The 24,171-nt window shown below is 47.5% G+C and overlaps 2 protein-coding genes across 2 annotated transcripts; both read left to right on the top strand.

Annotated features, from left to right (window-relative positions):
• Positions 1-611: 611 nt before the first annotated feature.
• On the top strand, positions 612-4,614 carry LOC121837884. The gene is made up of 3 exons (XM_042293745.1): positions 612-649; positions 952-1,571; positions 4,559-4,614. Exons 1-3 carry the CDS (start codon positions 612-614, stop codon positions 4,612-4,614), a joined length of 714 nt encoding a protein of 237 aa, XP_042149679.1.
• A 13-nt stretch (positions 4,615-4,627) lies between these two features.
• On the top strand, positions 4,628-16,946 carry LOC121837879. Its single transcript, XM_042293737.1, has 18 exons — positions 4,628-4,746; positions 9,939-9,998; positions 10,193-10,261; positions 10,457-10,525; positions 10,722-10,790; positions 10,985-11,053; positions 11,250-11,318; positions 11,515-11,583; positions 11,778-11,846; positions 12,043-12,111; positions 12,247-12,370; positions 12,561-12,629; positions 12,826-12,894; positions 13,086-13,154; positions 13,351-13,419; positions 13,616-13,684; positions 13,879-13,947; positions 14,531-16,946. The coding sequence occupies exons 1-18, from the start codon at positions 4,661-4,663 to the stop codon at positions 16,664-16,666; spliced, it is 3,372 nt and encodes a 1,123-aa protein (XP_042149671.1). The 5' UTR covers positions 4,628-4,660; the 3' UTR covers positions 16,667-16,946.
• Positions 16,947-24,171: the final 7,225 nt, after the last annotated feature.

Here is a 24,171-nt window from a genome sequence, read left to right as displayed (position 1 = left end):
TACTTTTAAACCGAAACAAGAGCAAAGGTAAAAATAATGTGTGGAGCAACTGTTTTTTATGCCTGCTGGTAGATGTCTGTTTTGTTTGAACGACTTATATTTGACTTAGGCAAGCACTAACAAATTGGGTGGAAAAACAGCATGGTGTTGATTATAATGCAATTCAATGCAAATTTGCAAGCGAGTGCGCAACCGAAAAAATCCGCCTGGTCCGGGTTAGATACCCGGATCAGGCGGATTTTTTCGGTCACGCACCAGTCCAGTCACCTAGCCACCTAGCTATGTTTAGAGATTTGTGTTTATCCTTTGTCCCTCTTGTTCTCCTTCTCGAGATTTGTGTTTACCCTTTGTCCCCCTTGTTCTCCTTCTCGAGATTTGTGTTTACCCTTTGTGTTTACCCTTTGTTCGAGCACACTGGGATTCCATTTCCCATGTATTTTGTCAATAAAGGCAACGTGGGCGTTATTTTGTTTACATGCCGCTACTATAGAAGCTCATTACATGGCACGTAGACATCGATTGGTAAGGATCATAGCCCGGGCCCAAGGGGGGAGGTGGGGGAGGGCTCTGCCCCCCCCCCCCCCCCTTTCCCGCCGAAGTCTACGCCTATGATGGTGTTGATAGTGCCCAACCGGCAGAACCCTCCGAGGTGCGCACCAAATACACGCCTTATGCATACACACAGCTTTCTCACTTCCGGACAGGGGTTTATCAGGAATTTTAAACCTGGGGTGGCCCAAATTTTTAGGGGGGGGGGGGGGGGCACACTTTGGGGGTGTCTTGGGAGAAGGGGGGCAGGGGGCTTGTGTAAATCTATGTGTTTGTCACGTCCACAACCGCCACGCATCGGACCTTCGGGTTTCCAGCCAGGCCCCTTCTCCGTGCCGCCATCTTCATCTTGAGACTGTATCTCCTCCGCCTGCGCCTGCGATCCTTTGTACTCTACCTCAGGAAGACCATCCCTCATCCCGCCGTCCACCACGTATTAGGATTCAACTCTGCCAGCTGGACTGCCAACTACAGAGTCATGCAGATAGCACGCATTGAGCTCTCGCAGGAAATTCTTGTCATGCAGAAATTACTTCCCGGTCTCATGACGGGCATCTTCGGTGCCCGCTTTACAGTTCACCCTTCGTACATATTTCTAACCAAGTCCGGGCAAGACCTTCTTGATTCATCTTGGAAGGTCGTAATTGCAACTGCTTCCACAGAAAAACGAGCGAACCAGTGGCCCAAGCTTCAGCCACCGCTAAATCTCTCGGGCTCGAACCTTTTACCGCAAGCCGAGGCACTGCTCTCAAAGGGACCCAAATTTGCTCCTTCTGTCACACCGTCAAGAGTGGATCAGCTCGCAGCGGTACACCAGATCGCGTCAAGAATTCTGGAGCCTGCCCGACAAGAGTTCCTCGGTGTTGGTTCCCGTTTGGTGTGCATGCATGGAGCAAACCACCCAACCAAACCAGATTTTCCACAAGTGGTGAATGAGTTCAGGGGGTCTGACCTGAAGCTTTTGGAGGCAGGCAATACAGGAGTGTTTGTGGTCATGAACGAGTCTAACTTCGGTGAGAGGGTTGAACTCGTCATCAAGAAAAACTTCGTCCTCGTTAAGAAAAGGCCGTCCGGCACACTCCGATCGGAAGTCAAAGACATCTGCAGGTCGAACAACCTTTCGTCGCTTCTCACGAGAGTGTCGGCCCCTGCAAACCAGTACCTAAAAGTGTTTTTCACCGCCAAGACACACAAGCCGGAGCAGGGGTTTCCCCAGTGGCTCGGGGGGGGGGGGGGGGGGGGGGGGGGGGGGAGGCGATGCGAGGCGAGGCTAGATAAAATATAAAACTGTTTCTTTTTTAGTCCACTAGCTAAATTACAGACGTCTATTAACCAAATGCTCATACCCGTAAATCTGAAAAAAAAAAAATTTTTATTTTATTTTTTTATTTTTAGATTCAAGGGGGGGTGTCCAGAAAAAACTAGGGGGGTGGGGTCGTCTTACGAGGGGGGGGTCTAGGGAAATCCCTGAGCCGGAGATCCCGCTGAGGAGCATCATATCAGAAAATCGATGCTGGCAGAAGCCTCTGGCTCTCTACCTGCAGAAGCACCTCGCAGCCGTCCCTCTGGACCAGCCTTTCCGCGTAGGCAGCTCTGAGGAACTCCTCCCAGCTCTCCAGCTTCTTCACACATCAGGCCCAGGTACCACATTCTTCTCCCTAGACATCACCGACATGTACTACAGCCTCGACTTCAACATTCTCCTGGTTGCGGTAGAAAAAGCCCTCACTCCACAGGGCATCGCCAAATTCCAAAATCCTTCCGGCATCACCCTCAGCGCGTTCTTGCAATTATTCAGAGTATACCTTCGATCGACCATGGTGGAGCATGACGGAAAGATATACCTACAAAAATCGGGCGTCTGCATCGGGTCCTGCCTGGCACCTGCGCTTAGCGAGGTCTACCTGTCCTTCGTGGATCAGGCCGTCAAGGAGCAACTGGACAGCGTCGCCCCAGAAACCCAGGTGTACAGATATGTGGACGATTATCTGGTGCTCCACGACTCTGGCGTGCCCACCGCCACCATCCAGAAGGCCTTCACAGACAACGCAAACGGCCTGAGCTTCGCCGGGGAGGACCCCTCGTCGGAGGGTCTCCAGTTCCTGGATGTACGCCTCGTAGCCACCCAGGGAGGCACTTGCTGGCGCTTCCAGCAGCGGTCACAGAAGCCGGTGCTGCCGTTTTCAAGTCACTATACTCAAAGACACTAAAAGCAGGCATCGCAAAAAGTCTCATCTCCTCCACCCGCACAAAGTCCTGCCAACCAGATATGTACAAATTACTCAAAAAAAGGTAATTAAGTTAAGTTACTGAGTATCGACGCCAAAAGTAATTGGAGTAGAGTAAAAATTACGCATTTGTAATAGTAATTGAGTAAACTACAAACTACTGTAAAAAGTAGCGAGTTACTTTGAAGTTACTTTCGAAGTTACTTTTTTATATTTTTGTGGTAGCAAATTAAAAAGCAGTTTTGATCCGTGAAAAACCCTGCGAGCCTAAAATAAATGCAGTCATTTTATGGCTTGCGTGTTCACCAAAATAGTTTATTCGCTCGCAGAAGCAATTGACTCTCAAAGTTCTTGATAGGAGAGTTTTCCCCTTTTCCTCCTAAAGACGTCCCAAGCCAAGCTAAAAAGACGTTCCACCGACGCGCTGGATGGAACGGCAGCGTTGAATTTCAGAAACAGTCTGTGCAGGGTCGAATAAGCGAGTGTCAGCATCTAAGGTGTTCATGACGAAACATGTGTGGTTTGCTTCGGCCTAGACGGTCGTTTATAACAAACTCTCCTCTTTTTTTTTTTTTTTTTTCTTTGGCAAGTTGAGCTTGTTATGACTGGCCCCTCTTTATTCCCGCGACGTTCGGAGAGTACGCTGAGTGAGTGCACCGGACACTGAAAGTCAAGGGTTCAAGCCTCAGCCACGACGATGAGATCATCCGGACGACTGCGTGTCACGTTGCAGTGCTAGTGCTACGCTACTGAAAAGAAAAAAAAAAAAATATATATATATATATATATATATATATATATATATATATATATATATATATATATATATATATATATATATTGGCTTAATGGAAGATGAAACGAAGTATAATTCGCCGCTGACGCCTGGTCCAACAAAAGGATCTACCAAGGGTAACTCGCAATCCTCGCCGGCGCCTGACACGCCTGACAAGCAAATCGTTTTCAACAAACAGGAGGTCTCTGTGGCGTGGAAGGTCAGAAGGACGCGACAGGTTACGTGAACAAGTATCGTCGCTCGTACAATTGCAGCTGGAAGCGGATTATCCGCGCCTGGGTTTGTGCCCGGGGTAGTCCGGCTTTGCAAAGGCTATGCGCTGACGACGAGGCGACAATGGGAACAGGCGCCCAGCTACGAGGTCATTCCGGTAGAGCTTCCCGTGGAACAATCAGCTAGCTTGAGGCAGAACTCACTAAAGGCAGACGACATGAAAACAACAACCCTTGGAGTGTCTCCGTCTTTCACGGTTGCACCTGGAGGCGCGGCGCCCGCGTGCATTACCGGATTAGGTCAATACCCGACCAAGCCTGCTTTCGTGCGCGGCGGTGTTATGTTCTGGCTGTTTGTCGCCAACTTGGCCCAAGGACGCCCCTGATGCAGTTTCTACGGCTGCCGAGTATAAGCGCGTGGGAACGGGAGCGGTTTCCTTTCCCCCAGTTTTTCCCCCGGAGCCTTGTCCTGCCCCCCCCCCCCCCCCTTCGCCTTCTCCCTCCTTTTAAATTTCTCTCTCCTATAGTGGAGTTCCGAAGGCGAAGCGTCCGGCAATAAATCATTTGTTTGATGAAAGTTGACAGATGTGTTGTCCCGTCACCCGTCTTAGTAGCAAGCTCCACAGAGCATCGGTGCTTCTTCGTCTTTGAAAACGCGTCGTTAGATCGTGCCCTGTGACTAAACGCAAAACGGACTGCCAATCATAACGCGTTGCTCTTTTCCGTGCATCAAATGCGCACTTGTCCTCTGCGATCACAATTCGCAATGCAAGTGAATCACGCGTTCAACGAACAACGAACGCATTTCGCAACGGACGCGCGCTTTTAGCGGCAGACGCCGATGCCTTCCAAATACAAGCGCTACCTCGAAGAAGATGTGCCGCTACCACCGAGAACGGCCAGAAGGAGAAGATCTGAAGCTTCTCGCACAAGAAATAACCACCCCAACTGCGCTGCTCAGGTAATTACAAGTTCACAACTCTCCTATAAAAAAAAAAAAAATATATATATATATATATACTATATATATATCGTATTTTCTTCTTATTATTATTATTAGACGCGGCGCCGCCAACGAGCTTGATGGGCGCCGCAGCTTTTATGATACAACTAGAGCACTATATAGCTCCTTCGGAGCAGAGTAGCGCAATCTAGAACGCCGTCTCTCGGCGACTAGCGGCGAACGCCCGGAGGTTCCAACTGCGGTCAGAAATGCATGGAGAACGTGATACAATCGCTGTTTTTTTTAGTATTGTGGGGATGTACGAAGTGGCAATTGTTTTTGACATAATAATGGAACATTTTAGAATAATTTGCGCTACGTTTTGTGCCCCGCAAAGACCTGACCTTTTTAAAAAATTGCTTGAGCGGCATCTTGCAGCAGACGACACGGCGACGTCACACCATTCACGTGACCCGCTCCGGCCAACCCGAAAAGCCCATCTCCGCTGCCAGCAAAAATCGTCTGCTTCAAACGCCATTGCCTTGGAAATTGCCTTCTCAAAATTTGCACACGCATCCGATATTATTAAAACTTTGATAAAGTGTTTAGTGCTTTACTAACTTCACGGCAGACTAGTTTTGAAAAGTGTGAACTCGCCGTTCATTTTTTAATCAGCCGTGTTGTATCGATCTCCATGTATTCTCCCGTAGGGCGGGCCGCCTCCTGGAACCCTGAGTACCACGTGACTCGCGCCGAGCCGCTCTGTCGGCCATGTTGTCGGCAAAACACGGGGTTCAAAGGGTTCAAAGGATTGCGCTACACTGCTCCGTAGGAGCTATATAGTGCTCTAGATACAACTAGAGCACTATATAGCTCCTACGGAGCAGAGTAGCGCAACCCTCTGATCCGCGTGTTTCGCCGACAACAAGGCCGACAGAGCAGCGCGGCGCGAGTCACGTGGTACTCAGGGTTCCAAGAGGCGCCCGCCCTATGGGAGAATACATGGAGATCGACTCAACACGGCTGATTAAAAAATAAACGCTGAGTTCACACTTTTCAAAACTAGTCTGTCGTGATGTTGGTAAAACAATAAACACTTTATTAAAAGTTTTAATAATATTGGATGCGTGTGAAAATTTTGCGAAGGCAATTTTCAAAGCAATGGCGTGTGAAGCAGACGATTGTTTTACGCAGCGGAGATGGACTTTATGGATTGGCCGGAGCGGGTCACGTGAATGGTGGGACGTCGCCGCGTCGTCTGCTGCATGATGCTGCTCAGGCAATTAAAAAAAAAAAAGAAAAAAGTTAATTCGTGGCGCACAACTTAGCTCAAATTATTGTAAAATATTCCCTTATTATGTCAAAAACTATTGTCGTTCCATAGATCGCCAAAATTATCAGGAAGCAGCGATTTACTCCCGTTCCCCATGCATTTGTGGCCAGAGTTGGAACCCCCGGGCGTTCGCCGCTAGTCGCCGAGAGACGGCGTTCTAGATTGCGCTACTCCAGAGCTCTGCGGTACTCTGCTACAGTGTAACTCTGCTCCGTCTGCTCCGAAGGAGCTATATAGTGCTCTAGATACAACGTCCCTGGATATTTTTTTCGTTCGAGGGACTTTATTATCATAGAGTTATTACAATAAACGCTAGAGGCTCAGGTGGCGCTAGTGTGCTGTTGCATTTTGAAGCAGACAGCAAGCAGCCAGAACTTGACTTCTGGTAATGCGTTTTTATGAAAAAAAAGCGAGAGCTTTTTCTCTCTGCACTCGATTATAAGAGCAAATATCACGAACAATTTCTACGTACTAGACTCATTGGAACATTTCTCAGTCACGCAGATGAAATAATTGGTCAGTTACAGCATTTTTATTTGAAATTCGTGGCGTGAAAAACGGTGTTAAAACCGCTTCGTACATGTATTTATGTGCACTGTCGGAGACTGTTAACGCAAATAACGCAAAATGCAATAAATAAGTGCTGCTTTGTCTTTCTGCTCGTGAATATGTGCGAAGATGCTCGTTCTGGGCTCAAATATCATCACCCGCCTGCTCCAATTCTTTGCAAATAGGGGGAGCCAGAGAGCAAGTGCCCGATAAAAACTGCCCGACCTAGGAAATAATAAAGACACACCTTTTGTAGCTCACATGCTTTTTTTTTTGCGTTCAAATGTTTTTTTAAACGATCGTAAAGATGCATGACGGAGTCATTTTCATCCAATGACAGGACGGGCATATTAGCAATATATAAGTACCATTGAAATGCTAGCAAACCTTGAACGCACTCTACATTCCTTTCGACCATTAGTTTGCTTAGAATCGTCCCTCGTTTTCACATACCTTCCTTGAAACAGAGGTTTGGGCCTGAAATAGAGCAAAGTTTAACATCGTTCAGTAGTAAAGAAAAATGCTGTCACTAAGCAGTTACACTTTCAGAATGCCAATAAAGGTACATACTAGTGAACAAAAGATAAGGGCGCAAACGAGCTGGCGGTGGTTAAACATTTCGACAAAAACCCCGAGACTGGGACAAAAAGGGACGGACAAACACAGTCTCAAATTGAGACTTTGTGCGTGTCCGTCCCTTTTTGTCCCAGTCTCGGGGTTTTTGTCGAAATGTACATACTATCCGGCAGGCACGTAGCCAGGATGTTGTTTCGGGGGGGGGGGGGGGGGGCGGGGGGGGCGGGCGGGCACTATGCCCCCCCCCCCCCCCCCGGCTACGTGCCTGCTATCCGGTACAACCAAAATGACAAAAGTTATTTATGTTATTTTCCGGCGAAGAGACAATATTAACGTGCGTTTTCCCATAGGAATACACAGGGAGGCTGTAAATTTAGACTGCATACTGTCTGCTTCAATTTGCAACCGGAAGTCCTGTAGACACTAGCGCCAGCTGAGCCTTTAGCGTTTATTGTAATAACTCTATGTTTATTATGATATGGGCCACCTGCCTTTCTGCGGCACCTCGGCTCTCCTGAGCCAAAATAAATTATATATTATGTATTCTGTAATCGTGCAACAAACTTCGAAAACATGTGTGCGGGTGTGTGTGCATTAAGAATAAAATATAGTATAATTTTCTTTCATATCACATATAACGACGAATGTGCTGTTTGCTTTCTGGCATGTATATGAATTGATTTAGTTGTGTATTGGTCAGAATAACTGGTGTGCATGCAAATATTGTCATTATGGCATAATCAGCTTGTGTAAACCAGTAATGCATCAGCAGATGACTAACCTGTTGCCGAATGTCTGCAAAAAGCCAAGTGCAATACCTGCGTCGGACGGCAATGAGGGAATGTCCATTGGACACACTCCAGATTCACAGGGGAGCCTCGCATCCATTACCAAACTGCAGGTTGACTGATTGTCAAGTCAGCATGACTATGGCCGGACTTAATGTGCGCTCTCTCTCTCTCTTACGGCCTCTCCAGTGAGGCGTGAAAACACCTATGAGGCTAGCTGGAAGTGCCACAGGGCGCCCGGTAGCCTCGGCCATAGGCGGTGTCACAAATCAACCTACTGTCAACATTACTTGATCAACTTCGTTGCAGAACTCCTGCGGAGAGGGTTATCCCCCACACCCTGTTTGGCTAGACTTGCTGTTCGAAGCACAAACCTTTTTCCGTGGTGCGAAAGCGTCTCGCGATAGCAGTTCAGAATGCTGCCACAGCGTCCACAAATAGTGGTGCTTCAAAAAACATGTCTGATGCAAGAAGTGAGGGGGGTGCATGCATTACCCCAAACTGCAGGTTGACATTGCTGAGTGACCACGACAGACAACGTGAGAAATTGCACTGTGTCTGCGAATGTGTTCATATGAATAAGAATTCTCTAAGGAACCCCAAACATTAACAGGGGTGCTTTTACAGTTTCGTCGCTCTTGTATGCGAAGGGCAAGTTCGTCTGCTTCTTGCGCAGGGGTAGCGGTGACGTCAGAACGCCGAGCCCTGACTGGCTGATCGTGACCCCCCTATCTGAGCATTGTCTGCTCCTTTGCAACGTCGTCTGCTCGCAACGTCGTCTGCGCCAGTCTCACCTTTCCTGCGACTTTCGGAAGTGCAGAGGCCAGGTTCACGAAACGATCTTACGCCAAAAATGTGCGTAAGACAAAACTTAAGAACAAATTCATATTTACGAAACAAAATTTTCGTAAGTTTTGCGCAGGTTACGACGAAGTCCTACGACAGCTCCGAAGCTGTCTTAAGCGCTTCTTATGATCAAATTAGCATGGCCGACAGCACCGTGGTCGCGACGACCCACGGACGTTTATTTTTCTACGTGCGCTTCTCATGCGTCCAGACTTCAAGCAGCAAGAAAAAAAGTAAAAAGTACTTCACACAGACAACGACGAACAAGAACGCTGGATCCACAAACACTTGTGAAAAGCTCCAACGGCCACGATTCCACCGAACGCGACCAAGCGAGCTGGGCAGTTAGGCCTAGGAGGCACTCCGCGATTGTCTGCCCACGACCGGCTGGCGTGCTGAATGGAATATGCCCGCGTGACCCTTGTGAACCCTTCCCGTATTATACTTTGATCGCTGACCTCAATGTTACATTAAAAGGTCTATTTCTTCCTCTTGTTATCTCCTTGTTTCCGGAGGCAACGGTGACTCTCGCCGGTGAAAAAGCGATGAATCTCCGACAGACGCAGGAAAGGTAAAGAAGCCATCGCTTTCACTAGCAGACGTAAAGCAGACGACGTTAACTGCGCCAACCCGCCGACGCCGTTAAAGAATAAAGGGTCTCGCCGCACACGAAAGAAGGGAAAAAGTATTTGGGAGGGAACTTGCGGACACGCTCACGGACACGCACCGAGCAAAGAACACTCGGTTCTTCGCAAACAAACCTCGGCCCCTCGGAACACCTCGCCAGTGAGTCCTTTGACTTCCCTCCTTGATGTGCGTCTGCTAGTTGTTAGACAAAAACCGCTCGAGTTATTTCGTCTGTCCTCTCTGAAAGGCGAAGTCGAGCTCGCTCATAAAGACCTACACTTCAGAAAGTCGCAGGAAAGGTAAGACAGTCGCAGACGATGTTGAGAGCAGACGACACTGAGATAGGGGGTCGCGATCAGCCAATCATGGCTCGGCGTTCTGACGTCACCGCTACTTGCTTTCTCATGCGCAAAAGACGAAAATGAGCCCACTTGCGAGGCGTATTGTTTAGGGATTCTAACAAACTTCCCAATTCCTTGCTGGGCTTGCAGCAGCCAAGCACACTGCATGTGCCACCGAGCGACGGCGGCACCTCCAGCGGAGACGCACAGGTGAGCGTTACATCCATTTGGAAACCCAGTTGCGAGCGACCATAGCAGACAACGTGAAAACCTGCACTGTGTGTGAATGTGTTCAAACGAATGAACATGCTCTAAGGAGCCTCAAAGATTAACAGGGGTGGTTTCACAGTTTCGTCGTTCTTGTATTGTTTGGAGATTCTAACAAACTTTCCAATTTCTTCCAGGACTTGCAGCAGCCAAGTGCACTGCATGTGTCACCAAGCGATGGCGGCACCTCCAGCGGAGATGCACAGGTGAGCCTTACATCCATTTGGAAACCCAGTTGCGAGCGACCATAGCAGACAACGTAAAAACTGCACTGTGTCCGCAAATGTTTTCATACGAATAAATATTCTCTAAAGAACCCCAAATATTATTAGGGGTGGTTTTACAGTCTTGTCACTCTTGTATTGTTTGGTTATTCTACAAAACTTCCCAATTCCTTGCAGGGCTTGCAGCAGCCAAGTGCACTGCGTGTGTCACCAAGCGACGGCGGCACCTCCAGCGGAGACGCACAGGTGAGCGTTACATCCATTTGGAAATCCAGTTGCAAGCGACCATAGCAGACAACGTGAGAAACTGCTCTGTGTCTGCAAATGTTTTCATACGAATAAATATTCTCTAAAGAACCCCAAATATTACTAGGGGTGGTTTTACAGTCTTGTCACTCTTGTATTGTTTGGTTATTCTACAAAACTTCCAAATTCCTTGCAGGGCTTGCAGCAGCCAAGCACACTGCATGTGCAACCGAGCGACGGCGGCACCTCCAGCAGAGACGCACAGGTGAGCGTTACATCCATTTGGAAATCCAGTTGCGAGCGACCACAGCAGACAACGTGAAAAACTGCACTGTGTGTGAATGTGTTCAAACGAATGAACATGCTCTAAGGAGCCTCAAAGATTAACAGGGGTGGTTTCACAGTTTCGTCGTTGTTGTATTGTTTGGGGATTCTAACAAACTTTCTAATTTCTTCCAGGGCTTGCAGCAGCCAAGTGCACTGCGTGTGTCACCAAGCGACGGCGGCACCTCCAGCGGAGATGCACAGGTGAGCCTTACATCCATTTGGAAACCCAGTTGCGAGTGACCATAGCAGACAACATGAGAAACTGCACTGTGTCTGCAAATGTTTTCATACGAATAAATATTCTCTAAAGAACCCCAAATATTATTAGGGGTGGTTTTACAGTCTTGTCACTCTTGTATTGTTTGGTTATTCTACAAAACTTCCCAATTCCTTGCAGGGCTTGCAGCAGCCAAGTGCACTGCGTGTGTCACCAAGCGACGGCGGCACCTCCAGCGGAGACGCACAGGTGAGCGTTACATCCATCTGGAAATCCAGTTGCAAGCGACCATAGCAGACAACGTGAGAAACTGCACTGTGTCTGCAAATGTTTTCATACGAATAAATATTCTCTAAAGAACCCCAAATATTACTAGGGGTGGTTTTACAGTCTTGTCACTCTTGTATTGTTTGGTTATTCTACAAAACTTCCAAATTCCTTGCAGGGCTTGCAGCAGCCAAGCACACTGCATGTGCCACCGAGCGACGGCGGCACCTCCAGCAGAGACGCACAGGTGAGCGTTACATCCATTTGGAAATCCAGTTGCGAGCAACCATAGCAGACAACGTGAAAAACTGCACTGTGTGTGAATGTGTTCAAACGAATGAACATGCTCTAAGGAGCCTCAAAGATTAACAGGGGTGGTTTCACAGTTTCGTCGTTCTTGTATTGTTTGGGGATTCTAACAAACTTTCCAATTTCTTCCAGGGCTTGCAGCAGCCAAGTGCACTGCGTGTGTCACCAAGCGACGGCGGCACCTCCAGCGGAGATGCACAGGTGAGCCTTACATCCATTTGGAAACCCAGTTGCGAGTGACCATAGCAGACAACGTGAGAAACTGCATTGTGTCTGCAAATGGTTTCATACGAATAAATATTCTCTAAAGAACCCCAAATATTATTAGGGGTGGTTTTACAGTCTTGTCACGCTTGTATTGTTTGGTTATTCTACAAAACTTCCGAATTCCTTGCAGGGCTTGCAGCAGCCAAGTGCACAGCGTGTGTCACCAAGCGACGGCGGCACCTCCAGCGGAGACGCACAGGTGAGCCTTACATCCATTTGCAAACCCAGTTGCGAGTGACCGTAGCAGACATTGTGAGAAGTGTCTGTGAATGTGAATTCATACGAATAAATATTCTCTAAGGAACCCCAAACATTAATAGGGGTGGTATTACAGCCTTGTCACTCTTGTATTGTTTGGTTATTCTACAAAACCTCCGAATTCCTTGCAGGGCTTGCAGCAGCCAAGTGCACTGTGTGTGTCACCCAGCGACGGCGGCACCTCCTGTGGAGACGCACAGGTGAGCCTTACATCCATTTGCAAACCCAGTTGCGAGTGACCGTAGCAGACAATGTGAGAAGTGTCTGTGAATGGGAGTTCATACAAATAAATATTCTCTAAGGAACCCCAAACATTAATAGGGGTGGTTTTACAGTCTTGTCACTCTTGTATTGTTTGGTTATTCTACAAAACTTCCGAATTCCTTGCAGGGCTTGCAGCAGCCAAGCGCACTGCGCGTGTCACCCAGCGACGGTGGCACCTCCAGCGGGGACGCACAGGTGAGCCTTACATCCACATGCAAACCCAGTTGCGAGCGACCGTAGCAGACAATGTGAGAAACTGCACTGTGTCTGCGAATGTGTTCATACGAATCAATTTTCTCTAAGGAACCCCAAACATTAATAGGGGTGGTATTACAGTCTTGTCACTCTTGTATTGTTTGGTTATTCTACAAAACTTCCGAATTCCTTGCAGGGCTTGCAGCAGCCAAGCGCACTGCGCGTGTCACCGAGCGACGGCGGCACCTCCAGCGGAGACGCACAGGTGAGCCTTACATCCATTTGCAAAACCCAGTTTCGAGTGACCGTAGCAGACAACGTGAGAAGTGTCTGTGAATGTGAATTCATACGAATAAATATTCTCTAAGGAACCCCAAACATTAATAGGGGTGGTATTACAGTCTTGTCACTCTTGTATTGTTTGGTTATTCTACAAAACTTCCGAATTCCTTGCAGGGCTTGCAGCAGCCAAGCGCACTGCGTGTGTCACCCAGCGACGGCGGCACCTCCTGTGGAGACGCACAGGTGAGCCTTACATCCATTTGCAAACCCAGTTGCGAGCGACCGTAGCAGACAATGTGAGAAACTGCACTGTGTCTGCGAATGTGTTCATACGAATCAATATTCTCTAAAGAACCCCAAATATTATTAGGGGTGGTTTTACAGTCTTGTCACTCTTGTATTGTTTGGTTATTCTACAAAACTTCCGAATTCCTTACAGGGCTTGCAGCAGCCAAGCGCACTGCGCGTGTCACCCAGCGACGGCGGCACCTCCAGCGGGGACGCACAGGTGAGCCTTACATCCATTTGCAAACCCAGTTGCGAGCGACCGTAGCAGACAATGTGAGAGACTGCATTGTGTCTGCGAATGTGTTCATACGAATAAATATTTTCTAAGGAACCCCAAACATTAATAGGGGTGGTATTACAGTCTTGTCACTCTTGTATTGTTTGGTTATTCTACAAAACTTCTGAATTCCTTGCAGGGCTTGCAGCAGCCAAGCGCACTGCGCGTGTCACCGAGCGACGGCGGCACCTCCAGCGGGGACGCACAGGTGAGCCTTACATCCATTTGCAAACCCAGTTGCGAGCGACCATAGCAGACAACGTGAAAAAGTGCACTGTGTCTGCGAATGTGTTCATACGTATCAATATTCTTTAAGGAACCCCAAACATTAATAGGGGTGGTTTTAGTCTTGTCACCCTTGTATTGTTTGGTTATTCTACAAAACTTCCGAATTCCTTGCAGGGCTTGCAGCAGCCAAGCGCACTGCGCGTGTCACCGAGCGACGGCGGCACCTCCAGCGGAGACGCACAGGTGAGCCTTACATCCATTTGCAAACCCAGTTGCGAGCGTCCACAGCAGACGTGAGAAACTGCACTGTGTCTGCGATTGTGTCCATGCAAATAAACATGCTTTAAGGAACCGCATTATTGGTGGTGGTCGCACACTTCAGTTGCTCCTGGTGGTTCTAGCAATAAAGAATATCATTATCATATTCACTTGTGTAAAATAAACACTGCTTATGAAAGAAGCTCGTGCATCTTTCTTGCAGGGCCCCATTCAGCCAATCATCACGCTTTGCAGAACAAACAGCGAATAACAAAGTCGAGAAAGCAATTTTTCGCAAAAATGTGATTTGCATCTGAATGTTGGATTTGTAAAAAATCATGCATGCTGTCTCAGCACAAATATCATCAGATGGAGACAATCTCTCCCGTGACATTCGCTAGGCTCCTTCTGTTTTTCACAGTGATTGGTTATCCTAGCTTGTCTCTAGGGTAAAGATGTGAAGGCTTTGTTTGTAAAAAGTGTGGCTATTACTCAAGTAAATACGCTCAGTGCACTGTGATGACAATGCTGTGCTGCGCGATTAAAGGATTTGTTTTCTTGTTTACAGGGATCTGCAGCTAGCCAAGACGAGTCTGATGACACATCTGAATTAGCTGCCCTTGTGATGTCATATACTCTACGTCACAAAGATGGCGATAAATCAACAGCGGACCTTCTGAGGATGTTGAACATCATTGCGCCTGGAAGGGTACCACAATCAAAGTACCTCTTGATGAAGGCTTTGGGTGCCCATACAGCTGAAGCGGACAAACATTATTACTGTTTAGTCTGTAAAGATTATTTAGGAGCTTCACTTGATATCTCCCACTGTGAGAATTGTGGGGCAGAAATTGATGTAGATTCTTGTCCGTTCTTTTTGGTAATACCACTGAAAGAACAGCTCCAGCGAATTCTCAGTCAGCCAAATCTCAAGTGGGTCCCAGCAACAAGCGTTGGGCCTTTGCTGTCAGACATAGCTCATGGTCTAGAGCATGTGAGGCTGTGTGAGGACTTCTCAGAGAACGACTTATCGCTTCTCTGGAACACAGACGGCATAAGGGTGTTCGAGAAGTCCACATATGACATCTGGCCGATACAATGCCAAATTATCCAACTTGATCCAAGCATGCGGAAAGCAAACATGCTGATGCCAGCCATTTGGTTTGGACACACCAAACCAAATATGAGTGCTCTGCTAGAGCCATTTACAAGAGAGCTTCAGGAGCTAGCATTAGGGTTTCCCTGCATTAGAGACGGAAAAACAGTCAACACACGTGTATTCGCTGTCGTCTGCTCTGTAGACGCCGTTGCAAGATCGGCAGTGAAGAACTGCAAGCAGTTCAATGGGTACTTCGGATGTGGGTGGTGCTACCACCCAGGAGGCTCTCATTATCCGTACCTGGACCCTGCACCTGAGCAGCGTTCGGAAGAAGCCCACACACTTGAGGCAGAGGAGGGAACTCCTGGAGCACCAGTCAACGGTGTCAAGGGTCCCTCACTAATCATGAAACTTCCTCGGTTCAACCCTATTGATGGGTTCATCCCTGACTATCAGCACTGTGTTTGTCTGGGTGTGATGCGGCAGCTCCTAAAGCTGTGGCTGGACACAGAGAATCACGACCAGCCTTGGTATGTAGGGACCAAGCTAGGGGTCATGAACGGTATTCTCCTGGGCATCCTACCACCCACAGAAATCACGCGCACACCCAGGAGGTTTGAGGAACGTGCCTTCTGGAAGGCTTCAGAATTTAGGGCACTCCTTTTGTTTTATGGTTATGTGGTTCTGAAGCCGGTGCTGCCGCCGCAGTACTTCCAGCACTTCGCACTGTTGGCCTATGGCACATACTTGCTGCTAAAACAGCAAGTGTCATTCACGGACATCTGTGAAGCTCGAGCACTGCTTTCAAAGTTTGTGCTGCAGATGGAGAGATTGTACGGCATTCAGCATATGTCGTACAATGTGCATCAACTTCTCCATCTGTCAGATGCTGTGATAGCATGGGGACCCCTGTGGGCTACTTCTTGCTTTCCATTTGAAGGAAGGAATGCAGTGCTTTTGAGCTACTTTGCAGGCACACAGTGCGTGGGCCAGCAAATCGCAAGGACGTTCATCCGATGGCAGGAGCTGGCCCCGTGGGTAAGCAGCATGAACCTCCCGCAGGCAGCAGAGTTTTTTGAAGAAATGATGGGACGGAAGACCATCGGGCGCACAGGCACCCAGATTCAGGGCGATGTAGTTGTTTACACTAGGCAGAGCTCAGGTGCTCAAGACATCCGGTTCGAGGTGGCACTCGAGAGGGCCCTGAATGCGCTACCATTAAGCATTGTCTATTATCACAGGTTTCAGTGCAATGGCATCCTGTGGCACTCCGAGACCTACCCAATGCCAAAAAGAGCCAACTGCGTTGCTCAACTGAGTGATGGTTCATTTGGCATTGTACAGGCACTCGCTGTATTTAAGCCATCAAGCACTAGGTCTCATGTTGAACACCTTGTTCTCATGGAGAAAATGAAACTGACACCAGTAGTTGGTTTCAAGGACGGACAGCTGGGGGTACAGTTTCTGTCTGTACGAGAAGGCATGCGATCGGGCGCCCTAATTGCTTGCAGCTCGAAGCAGCTCGCTGCTAAATGCGTAATTACGGAACGTACCGAGAACACGTTCCTTGTTATACCACTTCCGAACAAGGTTGAACGTGATTAAGCCCAGGCTTAACATGCATGGGAAGTGTTGCTCTAACTCACATGCTAGAGCTGCTGGCCAGTTTATCTTCTTGACCAGACCCAGCTGTATTGGCAACTCCAGCGAAATCGACGCCACATAGCGGCAACGCCGAGAAGCTCAATGCCGTATTGTAGAGAAAACAGACAGGCATGTACTGTAGCTAGTCACTGTGCGTGACGCCCATCTTTATTCTATTCTCTTCTTCCTTTTCCTTTCCCCGTCAGCTCCCGTTCCCACTTCTTCGGCCAACATGACATACTCCCCCACTAGTAAAAAGACTGTTATGGAGAGTAACAATCAGGAGGCCGTGCATTCCTCTTGGGTCTGGACCTGATGAAGGATTCGGTAGTTGGTACCTCTACTGCTATGCCGAGATCTGTTGGAGCAACCGTTCTAGTTAACTTTGAGGAGTTCCAACAGTGTCCGTCTTCTATTAGAAACATTCCGGGTCTGAGTGCTTTTTCTATTCTGACTGGGGCACTAAACGATGGAGTGCCCTTTGTTGTATGTCCTGGCAGTCGGACGCGCATGCAGTCTCCTCCCCTGAAATTCAGTCTTGACCGCCCTGTGCTTGTCAGCATATTTTTTGAAGTTGCTTTGGTATCTTTCCACCCTGCAACGAAGGTCCTTTATCGCCTCCCTAGCATTTTGTGTAATGCCTGGATGGGGTAGTCCCATGATGTCGAGTCTCGTGCGCATTGGTCGTCCGTGTAACAGCACTGACGGGGACAGATTAGTTGTTGCTTGAGGTGTGGAGTGGTAGATCCCCAGGAAGTGCACCAGGTCAACCTATATGTCGCCCTTCTCCAACAAAATGCTTTGGATGTAATCCTTGAGCACTCTGTTAAAACGCTCCACCTGTCCATTTGCCTGTGGATAGATGGACGATGTTGTGTTGCGTGAGTGATGCCTCTGTCTGGAAGGAATGTCTTAAATTCTAAAGACATGAATTGTAAACCCTGGTCCAATACCAGAACTTCCGGGTAACCTTCCCTGCTGAAGATTCCTTACAGGAAGCTTATTACTGCATCAGTTTTTGGGTGTGAGCAGAACCCAACCTCTGGCCACTTGCTGTAGTAATCTATGGCGGTGATGGCGTATCTGCAGTTCCCAGAAAAACTCGTGAACGGTTTGACGAAATCGATTCCGATCTGCTTCCACGCACCCTCGGGGTAGTGAACTGATCGCATGGGAACCGGTGCTGTTTTTGCTGTTTTGTCATGTTGCTGTCAGACACTGCAGCCGGTGATGTAATCATTGACCTCTACATCCATTTGAAGCCACCAGTAGTGCTCTTGCAGACTATGTTTTGTTCTGACAATCCCAGGATGGGATTCATGTGCTATGTCCATGATCCAAGGTCGCAAAGTCTGTGGTACAATCTTCTGGTTACGAAGAAGTACCTATGTATGACACAAAGTTCTTCTTGAATCTTGTGGTAAGGGATCAACGTAGCTTCCGCATGCAAAACGTGGGTCTTTGCTGAATTTATGCTCTCTACTACCTTGGTCAGTGTTGGATCTTCCCTAGTCTCTTTCTGGAGCTCATCCAGGGAAATGCTTCTGAGGTGTGCTCGAACTGCACAAATAATTTCAGCGTCTTCGTGATCACTTGACTCCTCATGATGGTTGTGACTGGAAGCCTTGAACAAGCGTCTGCAACCCCATTCTGGTCGCCTTGATGTTCATTAGCCCTATGGCCTTGATGGAATTAAGACGCGGTCTTCGCTGTAGTTGATTTCCTGCATACTGATGCAAAATGACTGCGTGTACTACATTTCTTGCATGTCTTAGTTCTCGCTGGACATGAAGTATTGTCAGCTAGGTGAGCCGAATATCTGCATCTGTAGCACTTCTGACCTTGTTTTGGAGAATTTGCAGTAGTTCTTGTAAGAGCTGCAACCTCAGAAGTGCTTGCGACTTTCTTGTCTTCGTTGAGTAGCTTAGACTCGCGCAGAGCTTGTTCCACTTGTCTAGCAATGACGAGTGCTGTGTCCAGTGTTAATTCTGGCTCGAGCAAAAGCCTCTCTCGAACTTCCTTGCTGCTGCTTTTCTTTACTAGCTGGTCACATATTAAATCTTCCGCAAGCCCACCAAACTTGCATGTCTTGGCCAGGCTCCGTAATGTCGCGACATACTCTTCGACCGTTTCTCCCGGTACTTGTGCCCTTTGACGGTAACGATAGCGTTCGACGGTCTTGTTGACGGCTGGCGTGAAGGATTTGCTCAGCGCACATACTGTGTCGTCGAATACCTGGGTAGTGGAAGCACTGTCCGCAGAAGTCGATGGTTGAGGGTCTTGTGTGGTAGCAGGTAGAGAACGGTATACTCGCTGACCCTCCACTCCAAGGCAGTTGAGTAATATTGCCTTTTTTCTGTCGTCTGGATAAGTAGTCGCTCTGCTTGCCACCATGAAGGTCTCGAAGAGTGGGTACCATTCCACCCATGGAATTGTCGGTTTACCTGGAACCGGTAGAAAAGGCAGTGGCATTTCCAGCTTCATTGTCGACTGCGCCAATTTGTCGTATTGTAGAGAAAACAGACAGGCATGTACTGTAGCTAGTCACTCTGCGTGACATCCATCTTTATTTTATTCTCTTCTTCTTCCTCTTCTTTTCCCCGTCAGCTCTCATTCCCACTTCTTCGGCAAACATGACACTCAAGAGGTCGTTTTGACTCTGTCGCCTGCTATGGCTGCTTGGTTCTCGTAGGCAGCATACAAACAAAAATTGTTTCCAGTAATTATTTTTGTGCTTCCGCCATGTCATTCCTACGCATTGACAAGAAGAAGGTTTCTACCGTCGGAAAATCGCTTTGCATTCATATGTAACACCGATTTTACGCTGCAGTGTATGAAACTTATGGGGGTCAGCGTGCTGAACGACGAAAACAACCTCCTTTCGTCCGTCATTTGCCTGACCAGCGCGCCCCCTACAGTTCGCTGGAGTCGTGGATACACCTTTCCAAAGAACACTCGACCCCAGGGGCAACAAACTGTTTTCGAGTCGTGACTGGGTGTGAGGCTAGACTGCAATAAGGTGAGCTGGCGGGCTAGTTGGTCGTTCATCATTAGTAAAATAGCGCAAAACAACAAGGAAGAAAGGGCGAGATAGACAGGAAGAGCGCTAACTGACAACTGACATTTAATACAGTCTATAAAGGAGGAGAAGAAAGAAGCAAGAAGTTACTGATGCTGTTGCATAAAAGAAAGAAACATACACCCTCCAAATTGTTATACGTAAAAATTTAAAATAAAATGTATGAAAAAGGTGAGTTGCTGATGACATCTGTGAGTGAAAAAAAAACGCAAGAAATAAGTTTTTTTTTCACTCACAGATGTCATCAGCAACTCACCTTTTTCATACATTTTATTTTAAATTTTTACGTATAACAATTTTGAGGGTGTATGTTTCTTCCTTTTATGCAACAGCATCAGTAACTTCTTGCTTCTTTCTTCTCCTCCTTTATAGACTGTATTAAATGTCAGTTGTCAGTTAGCGCTCTTCCTGTCTATCTCGCCCTTTCTTCCTTGTTGTTTTGCGCTATTTTACTAATGGTGAGGCTAGACACTCACCAGCGTCCCTGCTAACCATAACCGAATGGACTGTGATTTTGATTGGCGCAGCCTGCGTAGGTGCAGTTTCAAACACTGCTGGCCGCTAAATTCTTGTCTTTTCCCGTTGTACTTTGTTTCATGGTGTATGCATTTTCCCGAGGACATTGAGAAAGCATTGTACCACATTTGAAAAAACAAAAAAGCAAAAAAAACTGTAAACTATTTTTGTTTGGCATGTGCTAACAGAACGAATGCGATTGGAATGTTAGTCGTTGTCTTTTTTTTAACGATAAGTTTACGGCGCTGCCCGGTTAGCTGCATGTCAAACGACAAAGTGCTTAGGTTTCAAAAATAATTTACAACAGAAGATAGCCAAAGGCATGCATTTTTCACGCTCACAAATGACGTTTACCAATGGACAGGACACGGACATAAAATTTAGCAAGTGCTAACATTCAAACAATATATGGTACATACCACACAATGCAGAGTTATCTGCAAAGAATTTATTTGAGAAATATCTCAAATAACAATCACAGTCGACGACAGTCGCATCTTAAAGACCGGACGAAAACCAAGGTGACTTCATTTTGGGGCACGTTTTGGGGAGAGCTTTCTTTTTTTTACACCAGCACCAAGGCAAAGGAATGGGTGCGACTGACTCTATCCCGAACAATTATTTTTGGCTATGACTACGAAGCACTCTACGGGGATTATGTTTGGGAGGGGGGAGAACAGTTGTTATCGTTCGCAAAATTGCGTCGAGGGCCGTTCAACATACCTCCCCTCCCTCGTTTCCCATAAATGTCGAGCAGAAACGCTTGAATGGCAGGCACTTACCAGCCCTATTTTACACAGTGGAAGATAACACAGAAAGGGTATGCAGCATGCATCAAAAAAATTAAGTGGAAACTTTAAAGGAGGGCCAGAAAACGTTGAATGCAAAACCGCAAAACATAGGTAGAGAATCGTGCTGGGCGGGTTTTCACAGTCCAAGAGAGTGGCAAAAGATTTCTAGCTGATAAGGGACACGAGTCGCACCAGCCGCATCAGCAACATGGCGGCGGCCTAGGAGCGTTTCTTGGAAAGGTGTATAGGTGCTGGTTAAGCAGTGGAAAAGCGAAACTTATTGGTTGTGTGCTGACCTTGTCCGTTTTTTGTGTGACACATTTTCTGGTTAAATGCGCTTTTATTGAGAGTGAAACTATGCAATCCGACACTGGACCCCTTCCGTGAGTTTCATGAGGGCTCTCTTAGTTTCACCCACCATTTGTTCTGCTTGCCTTTTAGTTGCTGGATGTCATGGTGTGTTGGATGCGGTTCTTTGTTACAAATTCATCCATTTCGCTTGAAACAAAGTTCGAAGTGTTGTCAGAGAATAGAATTTTCGGCAAGCGAATAGTTGTGAATACTGAGCGTAGCGCGTCGATTATATGTAGGCGCTGTGGAGTGCGTCGGTTTCAACTTCAGCCAGTGTACTCATCGACGACAATCAAGTATGATACTCCTTCGACTTCCAATATTGTTTGTTTTCATTGTCTGTAGATGGTGCAACATGTTGTGAGAGTTTTTTTGTCTTCCTCTATGTATTGTATATAAAACTATAACGTGTCTTCTCGTAATCGGTTGACGAGGCGACGTCAGACTGACATCTCGTCACAATATGAATAAAATCTGCTGCTGCGTCGGCAGAAGTGGAGAACTGCTACCGACCGAGTTGAGCCTACGTGTCTTTCCTTAGGCAGGGAGCTCCTTTGGATTGGGGCCGTCAGAGTCCTGGTTCTGCCTACTTGCAAGTGTCGGCCTTCCCGTTTACTGCCGCGGCACCCGTCTTTAGGTCCCTGGGTTGATTAGCTTCTGCCGGATATGCGAGTCCCCTGCCGGCAATGCCTTCATAACTGTGAAGCTCACCGGGAGCTCTGTCCTTCGAGCCAATGTCTGTCGGCTTTTACTTCTGGGACACCGTCACCTGGGTCAGCGTTTCAGATCATAACAATGCCTTCCTTTGTCCTTCATGGCTGAGCCATGGTTTCTCGCCGAGGGGAACAGTTCGGATGAACTAGTACCTTGATCATGCGAGTTGGTCCTGGTTGCTGTGTGGCTTCGTCGTGTTGGTAGTTATGCAATCGATTGTCATTGAATCGGTCATCATTTCATCAGCTGTCGTCGGGCTGGTGATCATAATGTTAACTGTCATGGTGCTGATTGCTGTAGTGTAAGTCATTGTAGATTCGATAGTCGACATCTGTCATCTTCATGTCATCAATTGTCATACTGGTCTTTGTTCTTTTTGGGCCTGAATAGTCGTCTTAATAAATATTGTCAACAATGATCACCGTGCATTTGTGCTAAAGAAATAAAATGTCATGCCGACTGACTTGTAGGGAAACACAGTAAAATAATTTGCAAGAGAACAAGCAGTACAAGTCTACTTTAATATTTGGTGTGTAAGTACATACACAGCTATAGTCGCGAGTCTCGACAATCAAAATCTCGAAACAAATGTTGCCGATCATCTAAAGAAGTTTAAAAAAATTAAAAGGGTTTGGGAAATGAATCTTCAAGCGATCAAAAGCAGACAGTGCTTTTGATCGCTTGCAGGCTGCTCACCACGTCCGGGTCATCAGAGCGAACTGGAAACGACAACAACCGCGCTGACTCTGCAGTGGTTACCTTTCACGCTTTCGAAGATACCAACTGAACGTACCTTTCAGAGTTGTTCTTGCGCCCTTGTGAAGGGTAACCACAACGTCAACATAACTATTGTAGTCGTTTCCAGGCGGCTCGTTTCTGGATCGCCACGCAGAGCCGCGCGCCGCCAACTTTCACAGATCGAATTCCGCAGGTGCGCAGCGTAACGGTCACTACACTCATTCTGGGACCTGGTGCACCAATGCGCGAACTGCACTGCCAATTCGTAGATAAATTGTGAACTGAAGACCGTTGCAACCATCGTAGACGCGAAGAAAACGCTCGGCCAGAGTCTGTTCGTCGACGTTCGTTGGCCCAACAACAGTTTGCACGAAGGGTGGCACGGTACAATCGCAGACGTAGTCCGTGACGCTTGCCACCGATAAAAAAAAAAATGCTGAGAACTTGATTAGAGGACTGACGTACGGCACCAAAACACCACAGCGCTCGAAACAACGCGAGCTGCTGACCACTGCCGACGCCATTGACAAGCCCAATGTTGTCATCATTTCATAGTGAGCGCGGCTAAGCATGCTCGGTACAGACTCCAATTATCCTTTCAGCGTACTTACCTAGTAAACTTTTTGTTCACTAAAAGAAACCTCAGGAAGGAAACTAATAAGTCGCTTCATGCACACTTACAAGATCCTTCCAACTTACTTCCGTAACGTTATTCTAGTGCACTAAAAGGTACATAGGGGAGGATACTAGCAAGACGCTTCGCATGGACTTAGAAGCTACTTAGGTCTTAGCTAGTTTACTAAAAGTATACTATTAGTGTACCTACTTCGAGCATACTAAGGAAGGGCACTAATAGTACAAGCATACTTCTGGCTATCATCCTTTAAGGACGATTTTAGTATCCCTCTTGCGAATTAGTACCTTAAAAGAGTGTAAAGTATACTTAAAGTAACCTAGTTTTCGCTAAGGGTGCGTTCATAATGCGGTCCCCGTCAAACTTTCAAGGTGTTAACGAATTCCACAAAGTAAATTTTCAACGAAACAAATTCGTTTTCCAAAACGCTGGCAAACTTACGTTGCGTTTTACATCATTCACCTTTGTCCGTTGAATCAGTAGTCAGCACTACACAAACCTCAATGAGCTTGTTTTCTTGCCGTTGGGGCGATCGCTGGCGGTCGTGGCGGCGGCACAATTCTTTCTCAAGCCTAGTTCACATGCAGCGGTTTTGGCCCTAGAGCGGCGCGATTTCTGCCGTCGCGGCGCTCTGGCCAGCACC

Source organism: Ixodes scapularis, unplaced genomic scaffold (genome assembly GCF_016920785.2).
Source record: "Ixodes scapularis isolate PalLabHiFi unplaced genomic scaffold, ASM1692078v2 PGA_scaffold0__279_contigs__length_252992795, whole genome shotgun sequence".
NCBI lineage: Eukaryota > Metazoa > Arthropoda > Arachnida > Ixodida > Ixodidae > Ixodes > Ixodes scapularis.
The sequence above is the reverse complement of the archived record's forward strand: the minus strand, read 5'-3'. Positions and strand labels throughout refer to the sequence as shown.

Excerpts from the sequence above, each read along its gene's own strand:
- LOC121837879 (XM_042293737.1), top strand. The coding sequence starts at position 4,661 with ATGTGCCGCTACCACCGAGAACGGCCAGAAGGAGAAGATCTGAAGCTT. Across the intron at positions 11,319-11,514 it reads CCTCCAGCGGAGACGCACAG|GGCTTGCAGCAGCCAAGCAC; the intron begins GTGAGCGTTACA and ends AATTCCTTGCAG. Across the intron at positions 13,420-13,615 it reads CCTCCAGCGGGGACGCACAG|GGCTTGCAGCAGCCAAGCGC; the intron begins GTGAGCCTTACA and ends AATTCCTTGCAG.
- LOC121837884 (XM_042293745.1), top strand. The coding sequence starts at position 612 with ATGGTGTTGATAGTGCCCAACCGGCAGAACCCTCCGAG. Across the intron at positions 650-951 it reads AACCGGCAGAACCCTCCGAG|GAAGACCATCCCTCATCCCG; the intron begins GTGCGCACCAAA and ends ACTCTACCTCAG. Across the intron at positions 1,572-4,558 it reads GTCTAACTTCGGTGAGAGGG|TGAATCACGCGTTCAACGAA; the intron begins TTGAACTCGTCA and ends TCGCAATGCAAG.